This window comes from Trichosurus vulpecula, chromosome 7 (assembly GCF_011100635.1).
Source record: "Trichosurus vulpecula isolate mTriVul1 chromosome 7, mTriVul1.pri, whole genome shotgun sequence".
Taxonomy (NCBI): domain Eukaryota; kingdom Metazoa; phylum Chordata; class Mammalia; order Diprotodontia; family Phalangeridae; genus Trichosurus; species Trichosurus vulpecula.
Window position 1 is genome coordinate 162,479,924 of NC_050579.1, and position 23,769 is coordinate 162,503,692.

At 38.4% G+C, this 23,769-nt stretch overlaps 1 protein-coding gene across 1 annotated transcript in view; it reads left to right on the forward strand.

The window, feature by feature from the left end:
- Positions 1-23,769, forward strand: part of LOC118856567 (prolyl endopeptidase) — a 151,131-nt gene that overhangs the window by 86,631 nt on the left and 40,731 nt on the right. Inside the window, exon 10 of the mRNA XM_036766940.1 lies at positions 3,305-3,408. Within this exon, the coding sequence (XP_036622835.1) occupies positions 3,305-3,408 (104 nt within the window). The remainder of the gene's footprint in view (positions 1-3,304; positions 3,409-23,769) is intronic.

Consider the following 23,769-nt stretch of genomic DNA (forward strand, 5'->3'; position numbering starts at 1 on the left):
TGGCTTTAGACACTTGCTAGCTGGGTGACTCTGGGCAAGTCACTTAACCTTGTTTGCCTCAGTTTCCTCAAATTTCCTCAAATGAGCTGAGAAGGAAATGGCAAACCACTCCATTATCTTCTCCAAGAAAACCCCAATTGGAGTCATGAAGAGTCAGACACAACTGAAAACAAACTGAATAACCAATCCATAAAATAATTCATACTGAAGTGCCCATGACTGATAGGCTTGACTCTTTCAGAGTTATTTCTATGTTGAAAGAGATTTGTCAATACAATTAAATCTCTGGATGAGATGCCTGGAAGAAAATGTCTGAGGGATGTTCCCTCCATCCTGCTTAAAGTTATGTTCTTCAACTCCAACTTCTCAATAGAGATCAAAAACTGTAGTATTTTACTTCTGCAAGGTAGTTAACCTATGGCACATGATAACTATCTTGTTAATGAAAATATTCAGTTAATTGTGGGGTGGTGGCTCTATTTTCCAACATTTTGTCTGAACAGCAGAATTTTTTTTATATTTCATTTGTTGCCTTTTGTTAGGAAAATATGCAAAAATGAAAACAGTGTAGGCAGCTAGTTATAGAATGAATGCATGAAAGTAGTGAGCATTTATTAAGCACTTACTACGTGCCAAGACACATATTACATGCTGAGGAGGTATTCAGAAAAGGCTAGACAACGCTTGCCCTGAAGGAGTTTATATAATTGGGAGAAACAACACATATTAGAGACTTTAGCTGCAAGAAAGTCCTAAAGGGGCTTCACTGATAAGATGACAAAACCCAGGGATATTTAGGGTACCTACATTGGCAGTGTATAAGAGGGCTAGAAGGTGTAATGGTGGGTAAGATGGTGTAGCCCAAATGACCCAGGATGTAGTAGCAAAGAACATTGTTAGGCCTGGTTATCTTCTCTCTTCAAGGGTGCTAGTCGGCAACTCTCAGCTCGTCCAAGTCATATGGTTAACCATGTTGCTATTCTTACCTAGCTATTATTAGATTTCTAATTTTATAAATGAGAAAACAGGTTCAGAAAGTTTGCGGCTTGCCCAAGGTTCAGTCAAGAAAGCAGGAGAAGAAGGCCCCCATTGGGAGGTCTTCTTCATCAGCAGCCCCATGGATCTTGGATGGCCTGAGGATGGAGAGGGACAGACAGTGGAGGAAAGAAAGAGGAAGGATACCCCTTCTGGAAAGCCATAGGGAAAAACATAGCCTGGGAGTCAGGATACTTGAATTTTATTTTTTTTAAAGAGAACTTTAAAAGTTTTCAAATAGAACTTTAAAAGTTTTAAAGAGATTTATGCAAATATATATATTCAAACTAATAGTCTAGGAACAATTTAAGATAATTTATTAAACATAAATTGAGCATCTCAATAGTAGGCCAACTATTCTAGTGTAATGATGGTAAGAGTAAAAAATTGACATAAAATAATAAGATATATCTAAACATCTGTTTTATCCTTTCAAATTATGTCCCGAAATGTACATTTTCATTTCATAACTTTTCTTTTTACTAATTTTGTTTAGTTTTTGCTTTAAAGACTGCAGATGAATTGTTTGAGCCTGTTTGTGTGGAGCCTGAGTTTTTTGCTCATCCCCATCTGCCAGACAAGGGGCTGGAGCTTTTTTAACCTGTTATTTAACATATACATGTTTGTGTTTATGTGTGTTTTTGTATACATGCAGTCATATGTATATGTACACATATATGAAGAGAGAAAGGAGAACTCATGTTTTATTACTTAATGAGGCCATCTAAATGTGCCCCATGGGTGTAGTAATTCATTTCTGGCTTTCCAACATGTTCAGAGAATGCTAAATTGATTTTAATGTGCTTCACAGCATATGTTAAAAAAGTATTATGTGGGGAGATGCTGTTTCTGTGCCAGCCACCCTGTGGATTACTAAGTCTTGTTTCATAAACCACAGCAGTATAATTGTTTTCAAACATTAAAGACCTAGTCTTACTTAGTGTTGATTCTTATTTAGTTCATTTTTACTTCTTGGATAGTAAATTATAGCTGCATAGATTCAGGGAATGGAATTTTAATTATTAATATTATTTAAACAAGTCAGTAGTATAGAATGTTGTATAATGCACATTTACCAGGAAAACAAAAATAGATGTTTCTAGAATAGTTACTTGCTATCTCTTAACTTCCTATGAGACTTTCCCTATTAGAATGTTAGCTTCTTAAGGACACGGACTGTTTCAGGCTTTTGTCTTTGTATTCCCACCTACTTAGCAGAGTGCTTGGCACATAGTATGTGCTAAGAAATGCTTGTTGAATGATTTATTAATTCTTGTGTGTAAATATGTGTGTGTGTGTGTGTTTGTGTGTATGTGTGTATGTCTGGATATCTAGCTTGAAGACCAATGACTGTATAGTTGACTGTGTATTTGACCTTTTCTGTTTCTTGATTTTTCCCAAATATAAAATGGTGATAATCTTTCTTCTCCCAAAGGGTTGGTTTGAAGCCAGCAGACCTTGTGGCATAATGAAAAGGATGCTAGAGTTGGAGTCAGTGGACCTAGGTTCAAATCCTGGCTTTGCACATGTAATACTGGGCAAGTCTTTTAGCCTCTCTAGATTTTGGTTTCCCTGTTAGATTAAATGACCTTTCACATCTATGAATAATAGGGTTTTTTTTTATTTGATCTATAGTAAGATGAAATAAGAGATACAGAGGTACTTACATAAGTAAAAAGGTACCTATTGATGAAAAGCACTGTTATACTTAATAATTAATACCTTATATATGTATAGCACTTTATCTTGTACAAAATGCTTTGTGAATATTCCTTTGAAGTAGGCAAGGCCTAGTTATTATTAGACTGTAGAAAGTTTGAGGCTTGCCCAAGATTTAATAGCCAGTAAAATGGCTGAGTAAGGACTAGTACCAGAACCCATATTTCTGGCTTTGGATATACACATATGCACACATATATATATATGTGTATGTATATGCATGTATGTATCTCACACATACATATATACATACAGCATATATGAAGTAGTTATGTTGATATAGATATGTATATATATCTTTGATTCTATTTTTATCTTCCTAGTTATATTCATACATTTTTAACTCTACTTTAATTTTTCTATTTTTTTAATCTGACTTCTATGATTTCATTGAAAAATATTAAGCAATAGAAATTAAATATAAATAAAATGTGTAAATTGTTATGTCCAACTGAGAATGCATTCAGTACATTACTCTTTCCTTTCTCATCCCAGTATTATTCCTCTAATGAGTTCCTTTTACTCATCTGTGACTTAAACTCTTTTTCAGGTATTATTTATCACTGTGATCTTACCAGAGAGGAATTAGAACCCAGAGTTTTCCGAGAGGTGACTGTGAAAGGAATTGATGCTTCTGATTACCAAACTGTCCAGGTAACACAGATGTTCCTCCTCCAATAAGTAGCTATTTATTTAACTCACTAGCCAGTACAGCTGTTGGGTGAACATGGAATCAGGACTGAAGACTTTGGAATGGCTCCCGTTAACATTCCGGCTTTGTCAGGAGCTGCAGGGCTGGTGTATGCAGAGGTTCTGGTCCTGTAGACATTGCTTTTGACATGAAGCACAAGCTCTCTATTATCACGGTCCTTCCTTGTCAAAGCTGCAAGGGCAGATACAATTAATTCCACACGAATTGATCTGCTTGAAAAGAAGTTCAGCATTCCGCTTCACATTGCAGTTAAAATTGTTAGAGAGAGACCGGAGTCCTGTTGGAAGCTGTTTCTTATGGGGATTTTGCCACTGACTGGGGTCTGATTAAAAACCTTATTTACCCAAGGGTAATCCCACCCTGAGAGGATAAGACTCATTAACAAAACTCATGAGAGAGACTGCTTTAGAAACAAAATGTACAGATAATAATTTGCTATGCTAGGACACATGTCCTGCAAGAAGGCTGACATCAGTCATTCCTACCAGGTAGGTAAGTTAATTCAGGAAACCAGATTACAAGTCTGTTTGATGTTCAGAGATTAGAGAGTAATTAGAAGTAACCCTTCTTAAGGGATGAGGCCTCCGACTGAGAATTACTTAGATAATAAACTTCTCTGCTCTAAGAATATTTGTGTCTTGGTAACTTGTCCAGAGGGAGCAAGTGTAAAATACTGGAGAGAAAGCTGCCCTCAAGGTCCGGAAGACCTGGATTCAAGTTCCTCCCCTAACACAAACAAGCTAGGTAACTCTGGGCAAGTCACTTAAACTTTTTCAGTGTCCTAGGCAACACTAAGACAAGAAATCACTGAGCAGACCCCAGTCTCCATTGCTTGAAGAAGTTTTCTCATTAGGAGTTCTCTATTGCAATGAAATCACAGATCTAGCAAAAACAAAAAAAAAAAACCCCAAAACAAAAATTGGTAATACTCGTCAGAATCAGAACATCTTTTGCCCAGGGCAATGTTGGAGATGCTCTAACAAGTACTTTGCTACCCACATCTCCTTTTTCAATATTTCTTATCTTCTACCAGCTCATAAGAGCTATATAACAGTAAATTAGTTTGCTGGATATTTTATAGTATTTCATTCTAGGTTAGTGTGTTTCTGAAGTTTCAGGGAGGTACCCAACACTACTTGATGAGCTGTGGACGCTATCCCTGTCCCTCATTTACACAGTATCTCTTAGGGTGGTTCATTTCTAAGTCCAAGTTATATCATCTCTTTTATGTTGACTGTTGTTAGCTCCAACTTTGGAGAGTAATCTTATCTACTTTTGCCACAGATTCTGAAGATGCACTCTTGCTCAGCCCCTTAGGCATTAATGATACATTTATCTGAGTCCTATAGTAAGCGTTATGGTGTGTATGTGTGTGACAGAGAGAAAGAGCACACTGCTTGGCCTGTTGTTGTGGAGAAGTTTCTCCTTCCAGTTTTTCCTATTTTCAGCATGTTCCACCCCCACCTCCCAAGCCCCATGGTACTTATTTTTTCAGTCTGAATCTAATAGCACACTTCCCAATTGCCACAAAAAACTCAGCTACCAGCTAGGAAAGTAATGGATTTTTTAATGATAAAGGCATAGGTAAAATTTCACAGCTGTGGAATTGCTTATTATGCCAAGTACAAATCCATCAGTTTATAAACATGGACCCTTGTTACAGAATCAGACTTGGAAAGAAATAATCCAGTGTTCCATTACTGACTTTGCTGTGTCATTCAGGAAATCCCTTAACCTTCTCTCATCTCCCAAAGACATGATGCTTAACATTGAGCTTTTAAAATAGCTGCAGCTTTTTTGTGCTACCACAGCAGGGAAAATCATAGGTCAATAATGTGAAAGTTGCTGGACAGAAATTTATTGGTTTTAGAATCTTAATGGATTTCTGCAATATGATGGAAAATTTTGGTCTACATGTGGGAAATTTTTAGCCTTCATGTGCATAAATTCTAATATGAATACATATTTTTAAGTTGTTTAAAAATTATATAACAGTAGATAGTATGGCTTAAGTATATTCTTTTCCATGTTATTAATTTAGAGCCCTGATAATTCAGAGTGGACAGAGACCTTGGAGAACAGTCAACCCATAATGAAACTTGAACTTAATTTTTTGAGATAAAATCTAGTTTTCAGTTTTTCCTCAGTACCTCTAAGCAATGGACTTGGAGTCAGAAAGGCATGGATTCAAATTCCAATACAGGTACTATCTTACTTTATGACCATGGACAAGTTATTTAACTACCCTAGGCCTCAGTTTCCCTAGCTATAAAAAGAAGTTGGACTGGATGGCCTAGTCCCTTCCAACTTGAAATCTATGATCCTGTGAGAGTGGAAAGTGCTCTCACAGCTTCACAATTTTCTTCACAATCGTGCTAATAATTAAATGTCATTTTAAAAAGCAAGAGACAAAGCGTGGTATAGGAGTAAATGGAAAGTATTCTAAAAATATGCCATAGAAAGCCGTGCTCTGGGGGGTAGAGGAGACTGGAGGGAAAGGAAGAGTGATTAGTAAAAGGTGCTCCCTTTTTTCTTTAAATTACTTTAATACTACCCTGGGTTCTTCTTAAGCTTAGCGTTTTCATATTTCATATATTTACGGTTTGAAAAGAATATTCCTTTGCTCTAATTTTCTTCCCCCTCTCTTTCTCTGAAGTGTTGGTATTGCTTTAAAGTAAACAATAGAGTTCCAATTACATCGTGAGTACCTAAGAGACACCGATTAATGGCAGGCCTTCATGGTCGTCAGGCACATCATTGTAACAACATTGTTTACCTAGAGCTACTATTGATAAAGTAAACAAATCGAGGACAGAGAAAACAAGAGTGTTTGAAGAAGCAGGCAAAATGATTAAAACCTGTAAGAGGTCTGTCTGCTCCTTGTGTGAGCTTCTGTTCTCCAGGGACCTTTAGCCTTTTGAATGGGGTGGGGAGGGTGCCAGTTATTGCCAACATTTCAGCTCTGACAAACTCGGTTTAAAAGCTATAAAATACAGAAGCTACTTGTATCAGCACAAAGCCTTTCCATCCCTGATTACATTTCTAGATGGAAAACTGAACTATATAGGGGATATAATTTTTAAAATGAGATCCTGAGGAAATGGACTTTTTTTTTGGACATAGCAATTTATAGCAACAGCTTTTGTGCTGAGAATACAATTCCCTACTATATATATATGAAATTTCTTAAAACGTAACCTCCATGGAAGTAGGAGCCTTATCTTCAAGTGTTAGGTGTCACTCATGACTCACTTTTAGGCAGTATAGTACACACACACACACACTCTTCATAAGCTTGAAAGGGGACCATTTCCCTAGTTCACATCTTCCTTGGCTTCACATTTTATAAGATGAAGATGATTTTAAAGCAAGCTAAGATACAGATGCTTGGATTACATGAGAGAAAGCAAACCAGTGTGGAGGGGGGGAAATCATGGTATTAAAATACACTTTTCTAGCATGATAATTTTTTTTTATTTTTTTTTTTATTTTTAGTTTACAACACTCGGTTCTACATAATTTTGAGTTCCAGATTTTCTTCCCCCCCGTCCCTCCCTAAGACAGCATGTAATCCAATATATCTTCTACGTATAACTTCTCATTGAGTAGCATGATAATTTTTATGCCTATTCTCTAACACTTACATATTCCTCTTTCTAAGGAATACCTGCAGGAATTTAGATAATATCCTTTTTGTGTAACCAAGTAAAGTAAGCACTAGTAAAGGGTTTGCCTTGACTTATGGAAAAGCCTAGATTCAGTTCCTACCTTTGACACACATACAAACTAGCTATAGGACTATGGACAAGTCACTTAATCTCTCAATGTTCCAGGCAGTTCTCTAAGACAGTAAGTGATATAGAAGTCAATCATCTGCTTGGATGTCAGGAGTTTCCACTTTGAGAGTTCCCTGCAAAATGAAAACCCAGGTTTCCCCTCAAAAATAATAATGACAGTAATAATTATGTAAAAGTATTAGTGCTGAAGAGTCCTTTAATTATTATCAGAGTGCTTGTCTTTTTTTTTCCTTGACCCTCAATGACAGTAAGTTTATAACCATAGTGAACAAATGGTTGCACTGTCACTCAGAGGTTACTCGTCTTACCCTTGGTCTCAGGGTCAGTAAGTACCAGAGTTAGAATTTGAGCCTAGGTCTTCCAAACCCTCCATCTTTAACCCCAAACCCCATTAGTATAATTTTGTACACTGGTGTATTTTCTCTAAATAGGCTTCAGTTTCTCCACATTGATTTTCAGTTCAACTCAGCAAACATTTACTAATTGTCTGGCTTATGCAAGATCCAAGGCAACACTTTGCACTCTACCATGGCAGAGCCTCTCAATTTTCTGAATCAAAGGCAACTCTCTAAAACTTGAGAGATATGTTTCTGGTCTGTGTTGGTGTAGGGAATTCCCACACTGACAAAATCAAAATGTGATGATAGTCCTTTCACATTACCAGAGTTCCAGCTTTTGCCATTAAGAAAACACATTCTCCCAAGTGTTAACTACTGTTTTCATAATCATTAAAAAAGCCCATGGCAGAAATGTAACACTTGGACTATTGATTTGTCAGGATCCTTGTTGAATTCTGTATAAACTGATGTTGTGCTATCATTCTAGAAGGTGAAGATCCTAAAATAGGCATTCCAATCAGAAACATTTAGTATGAAAGTCATTAGGAATTAATAGGCAAAAAGTTGCCAAACAGTACCAGGAGTTATCATTTTCATTGTGTAAGTAAATTGTTTGTCAGCTGCGTTAGAGTGAACAACTTCCTATGCATTTATAATCTGAGCTCTGAGGTTCTTGATATTTATATTTGTTGGTAATACCATCGTGGTTAAACAGGTTCATGTCCTGCCTCAGAATTCAGTTTGTCATGCTGACATTTCAGCATTGCCGTGTTGCATTTGTAATCAGCAAGTACATTGTTTGGATCCCTTTTTCATTCTTCAGCCCATCAGTTGGGTTAAAATAGTTCAAGACTACAAAAGATAATAGAAAATGTCCTTTGTTCTGTTGCTATCTTGTAAGAGAGAAATAAATTATGTGCCATGGGCCTGTAGCTGATGTTCTGTTAACTGGCAGCAAGAAAAGCAATTCCATTAATTTCACCAGTAAAACCTTCACCTTATTTGTTCTTTTTTCATCCTACCTCCTTATAATATAGGCATTCACCCAAAACTCTGTGCTCAGCCCTGGATACTTAAATCCCCGCAGTAATTCTTAAGACAACGTCAAAAACGTGCCATACCCCTACTCACAAAATTCCAATTCCAATAGCTTCCTATTGCCTAAGCAATAAAATCAAAACTCTTTAATTTAGCATTCAAGACCCTCTGCTCCCAGCTTACATTTCCAGTGTTTTATCTCCCATTACTCCCTTCTCATTAATCTTACACTTTGGGTTCATTTATTGCCTCTATGGCTTACTCTCTGCATGACCCTAGTGTAGGCACTTATGAGATCTTTGGATGTGATTTTCCTGCTTTGTAAAATGATGGATGTTGAGCTAGAGAGCCTCTAAGGGCCCTTCCAGCTCTAGTTTTATGATCCAACCAAACCAGACCACTGAGCACTCCCATCTCTGCATCTCTGTTTCTTTACTTCCTGCCACTTCCCTTCAAATGCCCTCTCTATATATCTTTGCCTGTTGAAATTGTACTTAAACCTCAAATGCCACCTCTTCCTTGAAGCCTACACTAGGTCATTCTCTCTCTTCTCCCCACCCCAGCCTAGAGTAATCAGTTTTTTTTCTTTGTGCTACCACAGTATTCTGTTTGTGCCTCTCTTTAAGTATTTACCCTTTGCCTTGTATTCTGTTTATGCTTTACTCTTGGCAGGCATTGCATAGGTCTGTGCAACAAGACATTGAACGTGTCTTGTTCATATTATCCAGTGTAGATGTTTGATTCTTTCTCTGCCTCTTCTGTCGTGCCTTGCTGCTTTTTATATATCAATGAGATCTTTAATGTGGGTTCTCCCTCCAACAGTGTTGTTGTTCTTGATTTGTTTAGTCATGTCTGACTCTTCATGACCCCATTTGAGGTTTTCTTGGCAAAGATATTGGAGTGGTTTGCCATTTTCTTCTCTAGCTTATTTTACAGATGAAGAAACTGAAACAAACAGGGTTAAATGACTTGCCCAGAGTCACACAGCTAATAACTCTCCAACAGTACAGTTTGTGTCTTCTCATCCTACGTGACTTTTGTCTAGGTTCACCCGTAGATATTTCATAGTTCTCCACCTAATGTTTTGAAGACCTTGCTCTAGAACTCTTCACATTTCAGGGAGACCAGGAAAGCACACAGGCTGTTCAGTTTTTCCCCCACTTAGCTATAGGATCAGCAGCCCACCTTTCAGTGACATCCTTTATGCCATTTCTCCTACATAGTTCTTTATAATATGAAACAGCCTGTTCGTGCTCACTATTTATCTCTCCATTGACCTTTACATTTACCCACAACTTAAGTTATTAAGAGACTATGGTGTTCCATGGCTACACCTTCATACAGCATCCCTAGAAAATATTATTACAATGAACCTTTGTTTTGAGGGGAGAGGAGCAGAGGGAACCTCAGGCAGGCCAGCCCACTTTCTTCTTCCTGGTTAGTCCTAAGCCCATTACAGCATCTGTCCAATATAGAGGTGCAATTGTATCTAGTTCTATATGTTGTCCCTACAACAGCATATCATTCTTTGGACATTTGGTTTACCATCTTCTTGGTAAGTTTACAGTGTAGGTTGTTAGATTGAACTCTTGAATAATGGGTCTCACTTTTGAAGCTTTACACTGTTCTGGGACTTGATTCGATGAGTACAATATGATTTACCATACTAGGTATTAGAAATATTATTCTTATCAGGTAGTTGTTGGGCAAAGTGCAAGACCTTCCAATTAGATATGCCTTTTATGGGTAATCTCATCCTGGTAGGTCAACTTTACAATCAATCAAAGTAGATAAAGCAAGGATACAGATTAATACGGGTAATGTTAACCTTTTGTTATTATGAGAACCATTTTCTCCTTACTCTTCTATATAAAACAGATGTGATAGATAAAACAAATACATACAAATGCATATAGATAAATGCTTTATTAAATGAGCCACAGTAGAATTCGCTCCTAGTTACTTTGCTACTTCGCTTAATGGTTCTTTTCTTTCTTCCTCACTTTTTTTTTTCTCCTTCAGATTATTATGAAATGTCTGGAGAACTTCATTTTAAGCCATTTTAGTACTACTTACGGTGTGGCAGCCTCAGCCCCCACCCTCCACCTTTAATCTCTGTGCATAGGGGATGAAACTTAATCATTTAAATTTCCCAGCTTCTGCTAGACCTCCAAGGGAAGCCCCCAAAGCTTCCGTTTTGGATTTCTTTCAGGAGTTTGGCTTTAATTCCTGTACTGGCACCAGGACAACTAGCAAACCAGCTTCTGCAAGATATCAGCAGATTGACTTAGACAACTCTGGCATGAAGCCCTTGCTACTTGTAAAATGGATCCAGACACTAACTTCTGTGCCCAAAGCATGTGACCCCTTCTCTAATTGCATGTTATCAAAGCGAGGGTGTGTCTATTCCAGAATTGTCTTTTTATACCACAGTGTTTTAATCACTGTATGTTTCTGTCTTCTTAGTATAGAATTCTTGAAAAATGAGGTGGCTACTTAGATTTTCTTTCTGTGACAGGGTAGAGGGGATCAATGGGAATGAAAATTATTATAGGACAGTTTTGCTGTTCTACCCCCTCTCTGAAAGTTTTATTCTTTAACTCCACTGAAAATATTTTATAATGGCTACTAGCACCCAGCTGTTTTCTAGCTTCTTGCTTTTCTCTGTCTTTTGTGGCAAAGAGAGATAGGAGACAAACTTGTCTGGCCTATTAGCTTACTAAGCATTTTTCTTTCCCTTCTCTTGTTCTGATTGGAGTCTCCTTGATGGTCAGCTGAGGATAAGTCAGCAGCATGAGTTAAGATAGATCGAGAACTGGAAAGATTTTATTATCTCCCCACAGAAAAAATATTGTTACTGTCACTAGATCTATAAAGATTTGAGTAGGGGACATTTTTTTTTCTATTTCCACAAATTACCTTCTAGTAGAGGACTAATGTTTTGCCATCATTATCATTTGCTGATTTCAGTTCTTTACCTGTAAGGTAGTGATAAAAGGGAACCATATTTCATTACTTTTTTTTTTCCAGAGACAGATTAGAGTCTGCTTTAAAAGGCAAAATATGATTATAAATATGATGGCAAATGAAGTAATACATATTTGCCAAACAAGGACTCAATAAATTCTAGTTATCATCCATAACTCAAACCTAACCACTTTCTTGGCTTGCAAATCCCTTCATATTTAGCAACCTTCCAACCTCTGAACCTGTCATGATTCTTATTTCCTACTATTCACCTAGCAAAATCCTCCTCCCTCAGTCAGGAAGGTTATTTCTCTGTCACTCACACACAGCATTCTGTGTCTAGGGCTTCTTTCTATTTGGAGTACTCTGTTGCTGTCTTTCAACCTTTCAGAATCCTTTTAATCCTTAAAGGGCCTATGAGATGATGGGGATCTCAGAGATAATTTAGTCCAATTTGTACCTAACTAAGAATTGTCTCCCATATCCCTGACAAACAGACATCCAGACTTTTCTTGAAGTCCTTCAGTATATAGGGGACCCATGCCCTCCTAAGGTAACTCATTCCTTTTTTGAACAGTGCCAATTGGTAGGGGAGTTTTTTCCTGTCACTAAACCTGAATTTACCTCTTTGCTTCTTCCATCTATTGTTACTAGTTCTGCTCTCTGGGAGCAAGCAGAATAAGTCTAATTCCTTTTCTTACATGGCACTCCATCAGATACATGAAGATAGCTATCGTGCTCTTACCTTCTCCCCAAATACTTGTACAGAATAGTCTCTGTGACCTCACTATCCCTATTATTCTCCTATTCATGCTCTCTAACTTGACAATGCCGTTTCTAAAATGTAGTACCCAAGACTGAATACAGCACTCTAGCAGTGTCTCTCTTAATTCTGTTGAATATCTCATTAGCTTTTAGACTACTATATCACAGTGTGGATTCATGCTGAGCTCATAATCTCCTAAAACTTCCAAATCTTTTCTGGACAGGCTACTATCTAGTGAAATTGTCTTCTAAAGCCCAAATTAAGACTTCATAATTATCTCTATCCAATTTTACCTTTTTCATTTCAGCCCATTGTTCTGAGTTTCTTGTGATCTTGGGGGATCTTGACTACCACAGAGTCCCAGATTTGCATCATTTACAAATCTGATAAGCATGCCCTCTATATCATTATCCAAATCACTGATAAAAATATTAGGGTTAGTCCGCTAGCATTTAATAAGTGGCAACTATGTACCAAGTACTGTAGTAAGAGTTGAGGATACAAAGACAAAAGGCCCAGGGCCAACCATAGATCCTAGTGCACTCCATTGGAAACCTCATCCCAAGCTAGCCATTCAGTCGGTTGCAAATCCATTTAACTGGACTGTTGTCTAACAGTGGTTCTAAACTTTTTTGATTATGCTATCGGTAGAAAATCTGAACTTTCACCCCCATTTACTTATTTACAAATTAAATACATATACTGCTGTAATAATAATTGTATACATTATAAGAAATAATAATTTTAAAAGGATGAGAGAAATGAAATAATAGGAAACCCCTGGAGTGTATCGAGTAGGGGAATAACGCGTTCAAACCTAAGCTTGTGGAAAATCACTTTGGCAGCTTGGTGGAGGACAAATTGTAGAGGAGAGAAACTTAGAATAAGGAGACCAAATAGGAAGCTATTTCAGTAGTCCAGGCAAGAGGTGATGAGGGCCTGAACATGGATAGTGGCCAGGAGAAAAGAGAAGGGGATGAGTGTGAGAGTTATGGAGGTTAAAGCAACAAAGATCTGGCAATAGGTTGGATATGTTACATGAGGGAGAGTGAGAAGTTGAAGATGAAACTGAGGTTGTAAGAACCTGGAAGAAAGAAAGAATGCTGGTGCCCTGGACAAGTTTGGAATAAGTCAGTGAGTAGGACAGAAAATTTTATATAAAGATGTCTGCAATGCAGCTTTTATCCCACCCCTGCTTATCCTGTTTGACTTACTCTGTCCCACCCAAAATGAAAAGCAGAGAGCTAGAGCTCTTGCCAGTAGCTTGATGACCTACCTTCTAAGGACATGAGGAGATGTAGAAATTAGAGGGTATATCATTAAGGCAGAATTCATGACTTCAAAGATAACCATCAGCATGCCTGAATGGTCCAGTATCAGAGGATATAAGGAATTCTCTAAGTAGAAGGCAGAGGAGTTAAAGCATTTATTGAAACTCAAAAGTAGCAGACCCACAGACCAGTGTCCCCAATTCCGCATCCTGGCAAGAACCTTCCAAAACCAGTATGCCCATCTCACAATAGTGACCAGGAGGCCACAGAAAAACATTATGGCAGCAAGCCAAGCCATACTGGTGCTTCCCCCCCCCCCTCCCAATGCCAGGGCCCTCCAGCAAGAAGACCACCCACTGGCCTCAAGCCCCTGCTCAGCACTCTCTGGTCTCCACGAGGGTCAGTCCTGCTTTTTTGTAACACCTGCTGCCATCGCCGCTGCTTCCGCTGCAATCTCCAAGCTGTGTTCCAGCTAGCTGACTGCTTCCTCTCTCCTTCAGCTCTTAACTGCTCTCTCCAACTGCCTCCCCAACTGCCTCTTAGCTCTGCTCCAACTGTTCAGCAAGCTCCTCCCACCACAGGCTTCATGTCATCACGTGGACCAAAATTCAGGTGCCTACCATTGGCTCCAGTCCTAGCCACTCCCTAGGACCCTGAGAGCCCCGCCCCTGAAGCCCACGCAAATGGGTGGGAAGATCTTCCCATTCACTGATTACCTTTACAGAGGGTAAAGGGGAAATTTTCTCAGGAGTACCTGTGCCTCTGCTGTACTGAGCAACTTTGGGCCCTGAGGGGCCAATGATGTGGCCAGAAGTGGGAAAGAGGAACTATCTTGTGCCCCTTTGCAAGGCTTATGACTTGTAACTAAACTGCCCCATTTCCTCTTTCTAAGTGGTCTCTAATATATTCTGAATTTAAAATCACTTTTATTTCTGAATTAAGATTATAGGATTGTTGATTTGAAATTGTTGGGGACTTTAGAGGCCATCTAATTCAACCCCCACATTTTAAAGATGAGGAAACTGAAGCCCACAGGGGTTGTTACTTGTTCAAGTTGACACAGGTATTGTTGGAGGCAGGATACAAACCCAGGTCTTCCAACTTGAGAGCTTTTGCTCTTTTCCACATACTGCATGGCCTTCTTTTTGCTTTTTTATTAATTTTCATCCAAATTTTTCTACCATGCTTCCTGTCTACCCTCAACCCCCCCACACACAGTTTCTGAATTTCCTCACATGAGTATGTCTTCTTTATCTATAATGCTATTCTGTCCCTCTCTTCCCTTGTCACTTTACTTCTGTTTCTCTTAAATAAGGTGTATCTATCTAGAGCTGTATTCCAGTCATGATTTTCAGCCCACTGAGCCTCAGTGATACTTTGGTTTCAAATTTGCTTCCTTCCATTACAACCTCTAGTTCATCTTCTTGCTGGTTGATTTTTTTCCCCTTGTTTTTTTCCTGTGAGCTTTTTAGTCTGTCAGCTACTATTTTTCCTACATTTAAGCTCTTCTTTCTGAAATATAGCTTGTTGGGTATTATGGCTCTGTGTATGTGTGTGTGTGTCTCCTTTTCATTTTAAAGCTGTTTTGATTGGATTTGTAAGATTCTAGGCAATTACATTCTTAACAATCCTTGTTAGGTACACTCCATCCCTGGCTAGTTTTCTGTCATTCAATATTTTAAGCTAATGGTCAGAAATCCAGATGCCAATCTTAAGATTCTGTGTTCTTGAGACAATTGTTGCTTCTCAAATCTCCTATTCTGTTGTGCACTGCTTACAATCTATGGATAGCATTGATAAAAAATTGATCTTCATTTTCTTGCCTAGGACTATAACTTTTGCCAAAGCTTTCTAGATTTCCTTTTGTTTGTGCCCACAGGACTCAACAGAACAAAGTGTAGTGGTCACTATTGTTAAAAATTTGCAGTTTTCTGTCTCATCTTGGATATATGACTTGGATAGACAGTAGATCTCTTTGGTTACATGATGAGATCATAAATAGTTGCCTCAGGAGCCAAGGTGGCAGCTGGAAAGCAGGGACTAGAGTGAGCTCCCCGCCAAGTCCCTCCAAAAACCTATAAAAAATGGCTCTGAACCAATCCTAGAACTGCAGAACCCACAAATAGCAGGGGGAAGCAGGGCTCCAGACCAGGACAGCCTGGATGGTTGCTGGGTAAGGTCTTTTGCGCATGGAGCTGGGAGCGAGCGGAGCGGAGCAAAGCCCAGCATGGGCCGTGCGGACCAACCAGACCAGGAACTGGGCGGAGCGGGCCCTAGCGCCCTGAATCAGTGAGCTGTGGCAGTTGCCAGACTTCTCAACCCACAAACACCAAAGACAACAGAGAAGAACTGCAGAACCCACAAAATAGTGGAGGGAAGCAGGGCTCTAGCCCAGGACAACCTGAATAGTGTCTGGGTAAGGTCTATCCCGCACGGAGCTGGGAGCAGAGTGGAGCAGAACAGAGCCCAGCGTGGGCAGCACGGGCCAACCAGACCAGGAGCTGGGCAGAGCGTGCCCTAGCGCCCTGAATCAGTGAGCTGCAGCAGTTACCAGACTTCTCAACCCACAAACACCAAAGACAACAGAGAAGGTTAGTGGGAAAAGCTGCTGGGGACAGGGTGATAGAGTTCCCAGTTCAGCCACCACCCCAGGGGCAGCAGAGGTGGGGCAGCTACAGAACTACAGCTGCAGTTGCTTCCAGCCCCAGGCCCACCTGGTAGGAGGAATTAAGTGGTGGATCAGAGCAGGAGTGCAGAACCTGCTGAAGATCTAAGTCCAGTCCAGGTTGGGGGTTCTTGGGGAAGGAGGAGTACTGGTGTGGCAGAGCTGGCTGTGATAGCTCTGAAATCAACAGCGCATCCCCCCAAGCTTGGAACATAGTACTGTTTACAAGCAGTAATACCCCGCTGAAAAACTCAAGGGTCAAGTAAGTTGGCTGGGAACATGGCCAGGCAGCGAAAACGCACCCAGATTCAGTGTCAGATTTTGGAATCTTTCTTTGGTGATGAAGAAGACCAAAACATACAACCAGAAGAAGTCAACAAAGTCAAAGAGCCTACAACAAAAGCCTCCAAGAAAAACATGAACTGCTCTCAGGACGTGGAATAGCTCAAAAAGGATTTGGAAAAGCAAGTTAGAGAAGTAGAGGAACAATTGGAAAGAGAAATGAGAATGATACAAGAAAACCATGAAAAACAAGTCAATGACTTGCTAAAGGAGACCCCCGAAAATACTGAAGAAAACAGCACCTTAAAAAATAGACTAACTCAAATGGCAAAAGAGCTCCAAAAAGCCAATGAGGAGAAGAATGCCTTGAAAGGCAGAAATAGCCAAATGGAAAGGGAAGTCCAAAAGACCACTGAAGAAAATACTACCTTAAAAATTAGATTGGAGCAAGTGGAAGCTAGTGACTTGATGAGAAATCAAGACATTATAAAACAGAACCAAAGGAATGAAAAAGTGGAAGACAATGTCAGATATCTCCCTGGAAAAACCACTGACCTGGAAAATAGATCCAGGAGAGATAATTTAAAAATTATTGGACTACCTGAAAGCCATGATCAAAAAAAGAGCCTAGATACCATCTTTCAAGAAATAATCAAGGAGAACTGCCCTGATATTCTAGAGCCACAGGGCAAAATAGAAATTGAAAGAATCCACTGATCGCCTCCTCAAATAGATCCCAAAAAGAAATCTCCTAGGAATATTGTCGCCAAATTCCAGAGCTCCCAGATCAAGGAGAAAATACTGCAAGCAGCCAGAAAGAAACAATTTGACTATTGTGGAAACATATTCAGAATAACCAAAGATCTAGCAGCTTATACATTAAGAGATTGAAGGGCTTGGAATACGATATTCCGGAGGTCGGTGGAGCTAGGATTAAAACCAAGAATCACCTGCCCAGCAAAACTGAGTATCATGCTCCAAGGCAAAATATGGATTTTCAATAAAATAGAGGACTTTCAAGCTTTCTCAGTGAAAAGACCAGAACTGAATAGAAAATTTGACTTTCAAACACAAGGCTCAAGAGAAGCATGAAAAGGTAATCAAGAAAAAGAACAAGAAAAAGAAATTGCAAGAGACTTACTAACGTTGAACTGTTTTGTTTACATTCCTACATGGAAAGATGATGTGTATGATTCGTGAGACCTCAGTATTAGGGTAGCTGAAGGGAATATGCATATATATATACATACATACATATATATATATATATATACATATATATATTTGTGTGTGTGTATATGTATATATATATGTATGTATATATGTATATACATATATGTATGTGTGTATTATGTGTATGTGTGTATATGGGTGTGTATGTATGTGTATATGTATGTGTGTGTGTGTGTATATATATATATATATATATATATATATATATATATATATTGAGAGAGAGAGAGAGGGCACAGGATGAGTTGAAAATGAAGGGATGATATCTAAAAGAAATAAAATCAAATTAAGGGATGAGAGAGGAATATATTGAGAGAGGGAGAAAGGGAGAGTTAGAATGGTGTAAATTATCTTGCATAAAAGTGGCAAGAAAAAGCAGTTCTATAGGAAGAGAAGGCAGGTAAGGGGGAATGAGTGAATCTTGCTCTCATCCGATTTGACCTGAGGAGGGAATACCATACACACTCAATTGGCTATCTTAACCCACAGGAAAGAAGGAGGAAGAAGATAAAAAAGGGGGGATGATAGAAGTGAGGGCTGAGGGGAAGGAGGTAATCAAAAACAAACACTTTCAAAAAGGGACAGGGTCAAGGGAGAAAATTGCATAAAGGGGCATAGGTTAGGAAGGAGCAAAATATAGTTAGTCTTTCACAACATGAGTATTGTGGAAGGGTTATACATAATGATACGTATGTGGCCTATGTTGAATTGCTTGACTTCTTAGGGAGGGTAGATGGGAAGGGAAGAGGGGAGAGAATTTGGAACTCAAAGTTTTAAAAACAGATGTTCAAAAACAAAAAAAAAAGTTTTTGCATGCAACTAGAAAATAAGATACACAGGCAGTGGGGCATAGAAATTTATCTTGCCCTACAAGAAAGGAAGGGAAAAGGGGATGGGAGGGGAGTGGGGTGACAGAAGGGAGGGCTGACTGGGGAACAGGGCAACCAGAATATTTGCCATCTTGGAGTGCGTGGGAGGGTAGAAATGGGGAGAAAATTTGTAATTCAAACTCTTGTGAAAATCAATGCTGAAAACTAAATATATAAAATTAATTAAATTTAAATAAATAAATAGTTGCCTCAAGATCCCTTAGCAGAGAATCACCAACCACCATTGCTCCTGTCTTTCTGTGACCCTTACTGGATAATGTTGCACCTGAAACACCTGTGGATCTATTTTGTCCTGCTGCTTTCCTCTTTCAGTTCTTCTAACAAATATTGGTATGATTTTCCTGACATTGTATGATCCCATGACATTTCTGTTCTTGTCATGAATTGTTATTTAAATCTTGTCCCTCTGGGCAGGTTTCCTGATCTGTAGAATAAGGATAACACTTGTACAACCTGCTTTACAGTAGGAATAAAAGAAGATAATGTAACAATATCTCTCCTTTGATTTGTGAGTATGTATGTATATACACATACAATCTACATACATATTTTATGTTTGTGTGTGTTCTGTAAACCTTAAAATACTGCAAGCTTCATTATTTTATTGCTTGGGTTTGTTTTGGTTTTTGGTTTTTTGTAGCCCTCTGGTCCCTCCTCCCTTTCCCCCTACCCCGTGATTCACAATTTTCAGGTAGTATTCACAGATAAGAAAAGAATTTATCAGAAATACTAGTTGCTGAGAACCAAGTGATCTGCATTTTAAATCTGGAAACTGTATTAACCTAGATGTTTGAGCACTTAGGAATTTCCTAGGCACAGTTACTGGATTTTTTTTTTTAGTAGCACCTTGTACTCCCTGATATTTCGGGGGTGGGAGGGCGAGGAATTAATACCCTAAAGACTCTGAACACCATATTTTATTTATATAGTACTGTGTTTTTTGCTCTATCTTTTTACCCATAATGATGCAATTTATCCATCTTGAATTTTTGCTCTTCACTGTCTGCCTTTCACATGCCCTGGTACCACTTGCTTATAATTAATAGTGTAGATGGAAACATGACCAATAAATTTCCTCATGCAAACTTAAAGCTAAAAGGTATTTAGAAAACATATACAATTTAGAAAAGGCTTATTTATGCATTATGACATTCAGTTTTGACCAGCGATGTTTTTGAATAGTAAATGATTTTTTTAAATGCTTGCACATCCAGGTGCATCATGGTAATCAAGAATAATTTGTTCTGTATGTACACAGTAGGATTTCTGAACTTTTTGATTTGTCTTCATTTTTTTCCTTCTTTCTCATCACCCCCAGTGAGCTGCCTCTCAATAGCTTTTTTTGGTGCTGCTTCTAAGCTCACTAACAAGATTCCTTCTAATTGACCATCTCTTTGCAGTTGGCCTTCCCCAGCATGAGCCCACTTCTGGCCCTAAGTTTCCCAGTGGGTGGTGGTGAACTGCACTGTGGTACTCATGGATGTCTTAATGATTGTACTTTAAGCAGCTTGCAATTATCTATAAAGGGTTTCCTTTCTGTCTTGCATGAAGGATTTATTGTATGGGATTTTTATTTGTAGCTTTTGAGGAAACCCAAGAGCATAATAACTCATTGGAATTAAAGAGTTTTGTTACAGTGTTAGTTTTGACCAATGGGAACGCAGTTAAATAAATATTTTCACAAAGAATTTTGCCGCTAGAAGTTTTTAAGTATTTTGATTATGTGTTTTAGGTAATAATTTTCTCTATTTGCGTCTCACATTGTTTTTATTATTACCTCAGTTTCCTACTGTGTGTTGCTCATCTTAGGCATTCAATAAATATTTGTTGAAAGAATGAGTGAATAGGTCTAAAGAAAAGTTGTAATTGAGCTCTGGTGCTATTTTTCTGGTTCCAGGGCTTTTGTCAGTGCTGTCTGTCACCAGTACAAAGCAACTGAGATTTGTTCTTTGCTTTATTACAGTTATGTAGGGTTTGATTACTATTCAGTCCACAAACACTGCTTTCATTTCTCTTACCTAGCATCTGTCTCTACTTAATGTCTCATCCTCAAGCAGTGAATAGCTACCAGCTTCAAGCTTCCTAACCAAATCATTCTTTTCTTTTTTATTAATATGAGTTTGTGTCCAGACTTCATCCTTGTAGAATATTGGTTATTAGCTGTCTTTTTTATAACGCAATGAAACCAAATAATTGCATGGTACATTGTATTTCTGAGTCTGCATTTTTTTAATCAGTATTTTAAATGGATTTAAGAAGTTATATTCTGGATTTTATTAGAAAGGTACATTCTGTGCAACAAATTGCAACTATGAAAATAACAATGTTTAGGATGGATTGAGAATGAGAAAAGATTATAAGACCAGGAATCTAATTATGAGGTTCTAGTAGTAGTTCACATATAATGATAAGGGCCAGAGCTGGTACGTAGAAACAGTAAGAAAGAGATGGGTTGAAGTATTGTGGTGTGATAGAAAAAGAGGAGCAGGAGATAAGTTCTTGTCCCAGCGTTACCTCTGACTAGCTTGTTGTTTGCCCTTCGTTCTCAAAGAGGACCATGACATCAGGAAGGTGACGTTATGACTTGAAAGTGGTTTGGATTTAAGTGGCAGAGGACTGTGCAAAGCCACCAGCCTCACTCTTTCATCTGGAGCCGTCTGGGTTTAGTGGCAAGATATAGATCAAGACAACTAGACCCTGGATGCAATGGGAGACCTTGGCCTTTTTAAGCTAAAGTCTTTCCCAGGTCTGAGTTTGACCTAAGCAACACCCATCCAGTGATTAAGGCTAGGTAAGAAATGAGGGAAAGAATGGCCTCTTTAACTAGTTTAAAAAAAAAAAGATCAATCTGAGAGGGGAAGACCTTTAGGGTTTCTGGCCAGAACAGAAACAATTGCTATTTACATTCACTCTGAGCCATAAGAGCCCAAATAATGACCAAGTGAGGCTGGGGCTTGGACTTACTGTTGGGTAATCAATGAAAGCCAGAAAGGTTTGGGTTTAAGGCCTGATCCTTTAGAAAGAAATCTAGCCCATAAATCCCAAGATACTTGCGAGGTTTCAGTGATCAAAATTTACATTCCTCTGGGCAAAGCACCCGTAGATAAGGGTATGATTCCTTGTGTGGACAGAGGGAAAGGAGGAGAGGAAGGAAGGAAGGAAGTAATGAGGGAGGTGAGAAGGGAGCTGCGTTGTCCAACTGGAGGTGCAGTTGGGTCCCCAGTGGAGCAGTTACTACTATTCACAGATCATTGCTTCCTTCATTCTTGAAAAGGACCATGACATCAGGAAGGTGATGTGATAACTTGCCAAGTGAATTGGATTTAAGTGAGACAGGGCTGTGCAAAGTCACCAACGTCATTCTCTTCCCTGGAGTCATCTGGGTCCAGTGGCAAGATAGATCAGGAGGTGCCTTCCCCCTCCCTTTGACTAGCAGAGTGATCTTGAATAAGTTATACTAGCTACAGTTTACTCATATGCAACCTGTTTAAATTAGGTTATTTCATGGGTTACATCTAACATTCTCTGAGTTACGTGTGACAGTGACATTCAGATTATTGACTAGATTCTGTAACTAGTAATGATGAGAAAGCAGAAAGCACATACTGTACTCGTTTTTGGCTAATCCTGCCATTTTTGTACATTAAGGGCAACAAAGATTTCCTATATATGCATGAATTAAAATTACTTTGTATGGATATAGTATATCTTCCCAGTTAATAAATGTTTGCTAAGTTGAATGGAATTCTTGTTGAAATGAGAAACAGGAGAGCTTGACTCAACCTACTTTTAGTATAATAATCCTTTTATTTTTATTTTATTTATTGTTACCAAGTAATATAAATTGCCCTGAAATTTCATATTGCAGATAGCCAAGGCTGCCTAAATTCTACTCACCCAAATAATATGGCCAAAGATACGGATTGTATAGAACAGGTCTCTCCTCCTCTTAATATATTTTTAAAACCTTGTTATTTTCTCATTTCCTAAATCATAACACATCAACTTCATCTGTCTCCTAATATAGTCAAGGAATATAGCTTCTACCAAGGCATCTTTTAGAACAAAATTCCAAATGCAACAAAGCAGTGTGGACGTTCTGTAGAATTTGTCATACTGATGTTTTTACTTGACTATATATTGAGCATGTAAAATATGCCCTTGTAAAGGCATTATAATTTTTGTTCCAGCCTAGGTGATTACTTTAAATATTTTTGTGGAAAAATAATTTGAGATTCAAACTTTCTGAGGTCCAAAGGATTACATATACCATACCCCTCCCCCTACCACTTCTAAAAAATCAGTTTCACAATGTTATAAAATAATTTTTAGAATATTGTAAAGTCACTGATTGCTTCAGTTCTCTAGCACACCTGGTCTATCCAAAATGGATTGCTTAATTCAGGGAAATGAATTGGAAAAAGATTCATAATTGCTTCCCATGGAAATTGTTCAGCAGGTGATGTTTTGTTCATAATTATCTCCTTTTACCTTATTTTTTTGAATGAGCGGTCACTTAATTTGTCTTTTTCCTCATTTCTTGGTTTTAATTAGAATTGTTGTTGCTATTTGCCTTACTGTAGATGCAAAGGGGCCTTGAAAACTATCTGATGCCTTTGGAGAGGCCTGCATTAGAAGAATGTCAGGCCATCTTCATTTACAATCTCAGAAAAATCTACTAAATGCCTGTAATGTGCCAAGCACTAGGGATATAAAGAAAAATAGCCCCTAGCCTCAATGAATTTACTTTCTATTAGAATACAAAGGGGAACAAAGTAGAATAAATTGTTAATCCATTATGCTTTTTCAGAATTCATCCATCACAAAGAAGAATGGGTTATGGTTGGTAGAATTAATTTTTTTCCTTTTAAACCTTAATCCAGAACACTGCTGCTGCAGTTACACCTAATTCCACCTAAAACACACCTAATTAAATACGTTAAGCTATTCTGTTACTAGCTCCTAGGCTAAAGTAAATTTGGGCCATTTCAAAAACTGAGATGAAATCCTTCTTGTTTGTTCAGTTGTTTCAGTCTCATCAGACTCTTTGTGACCC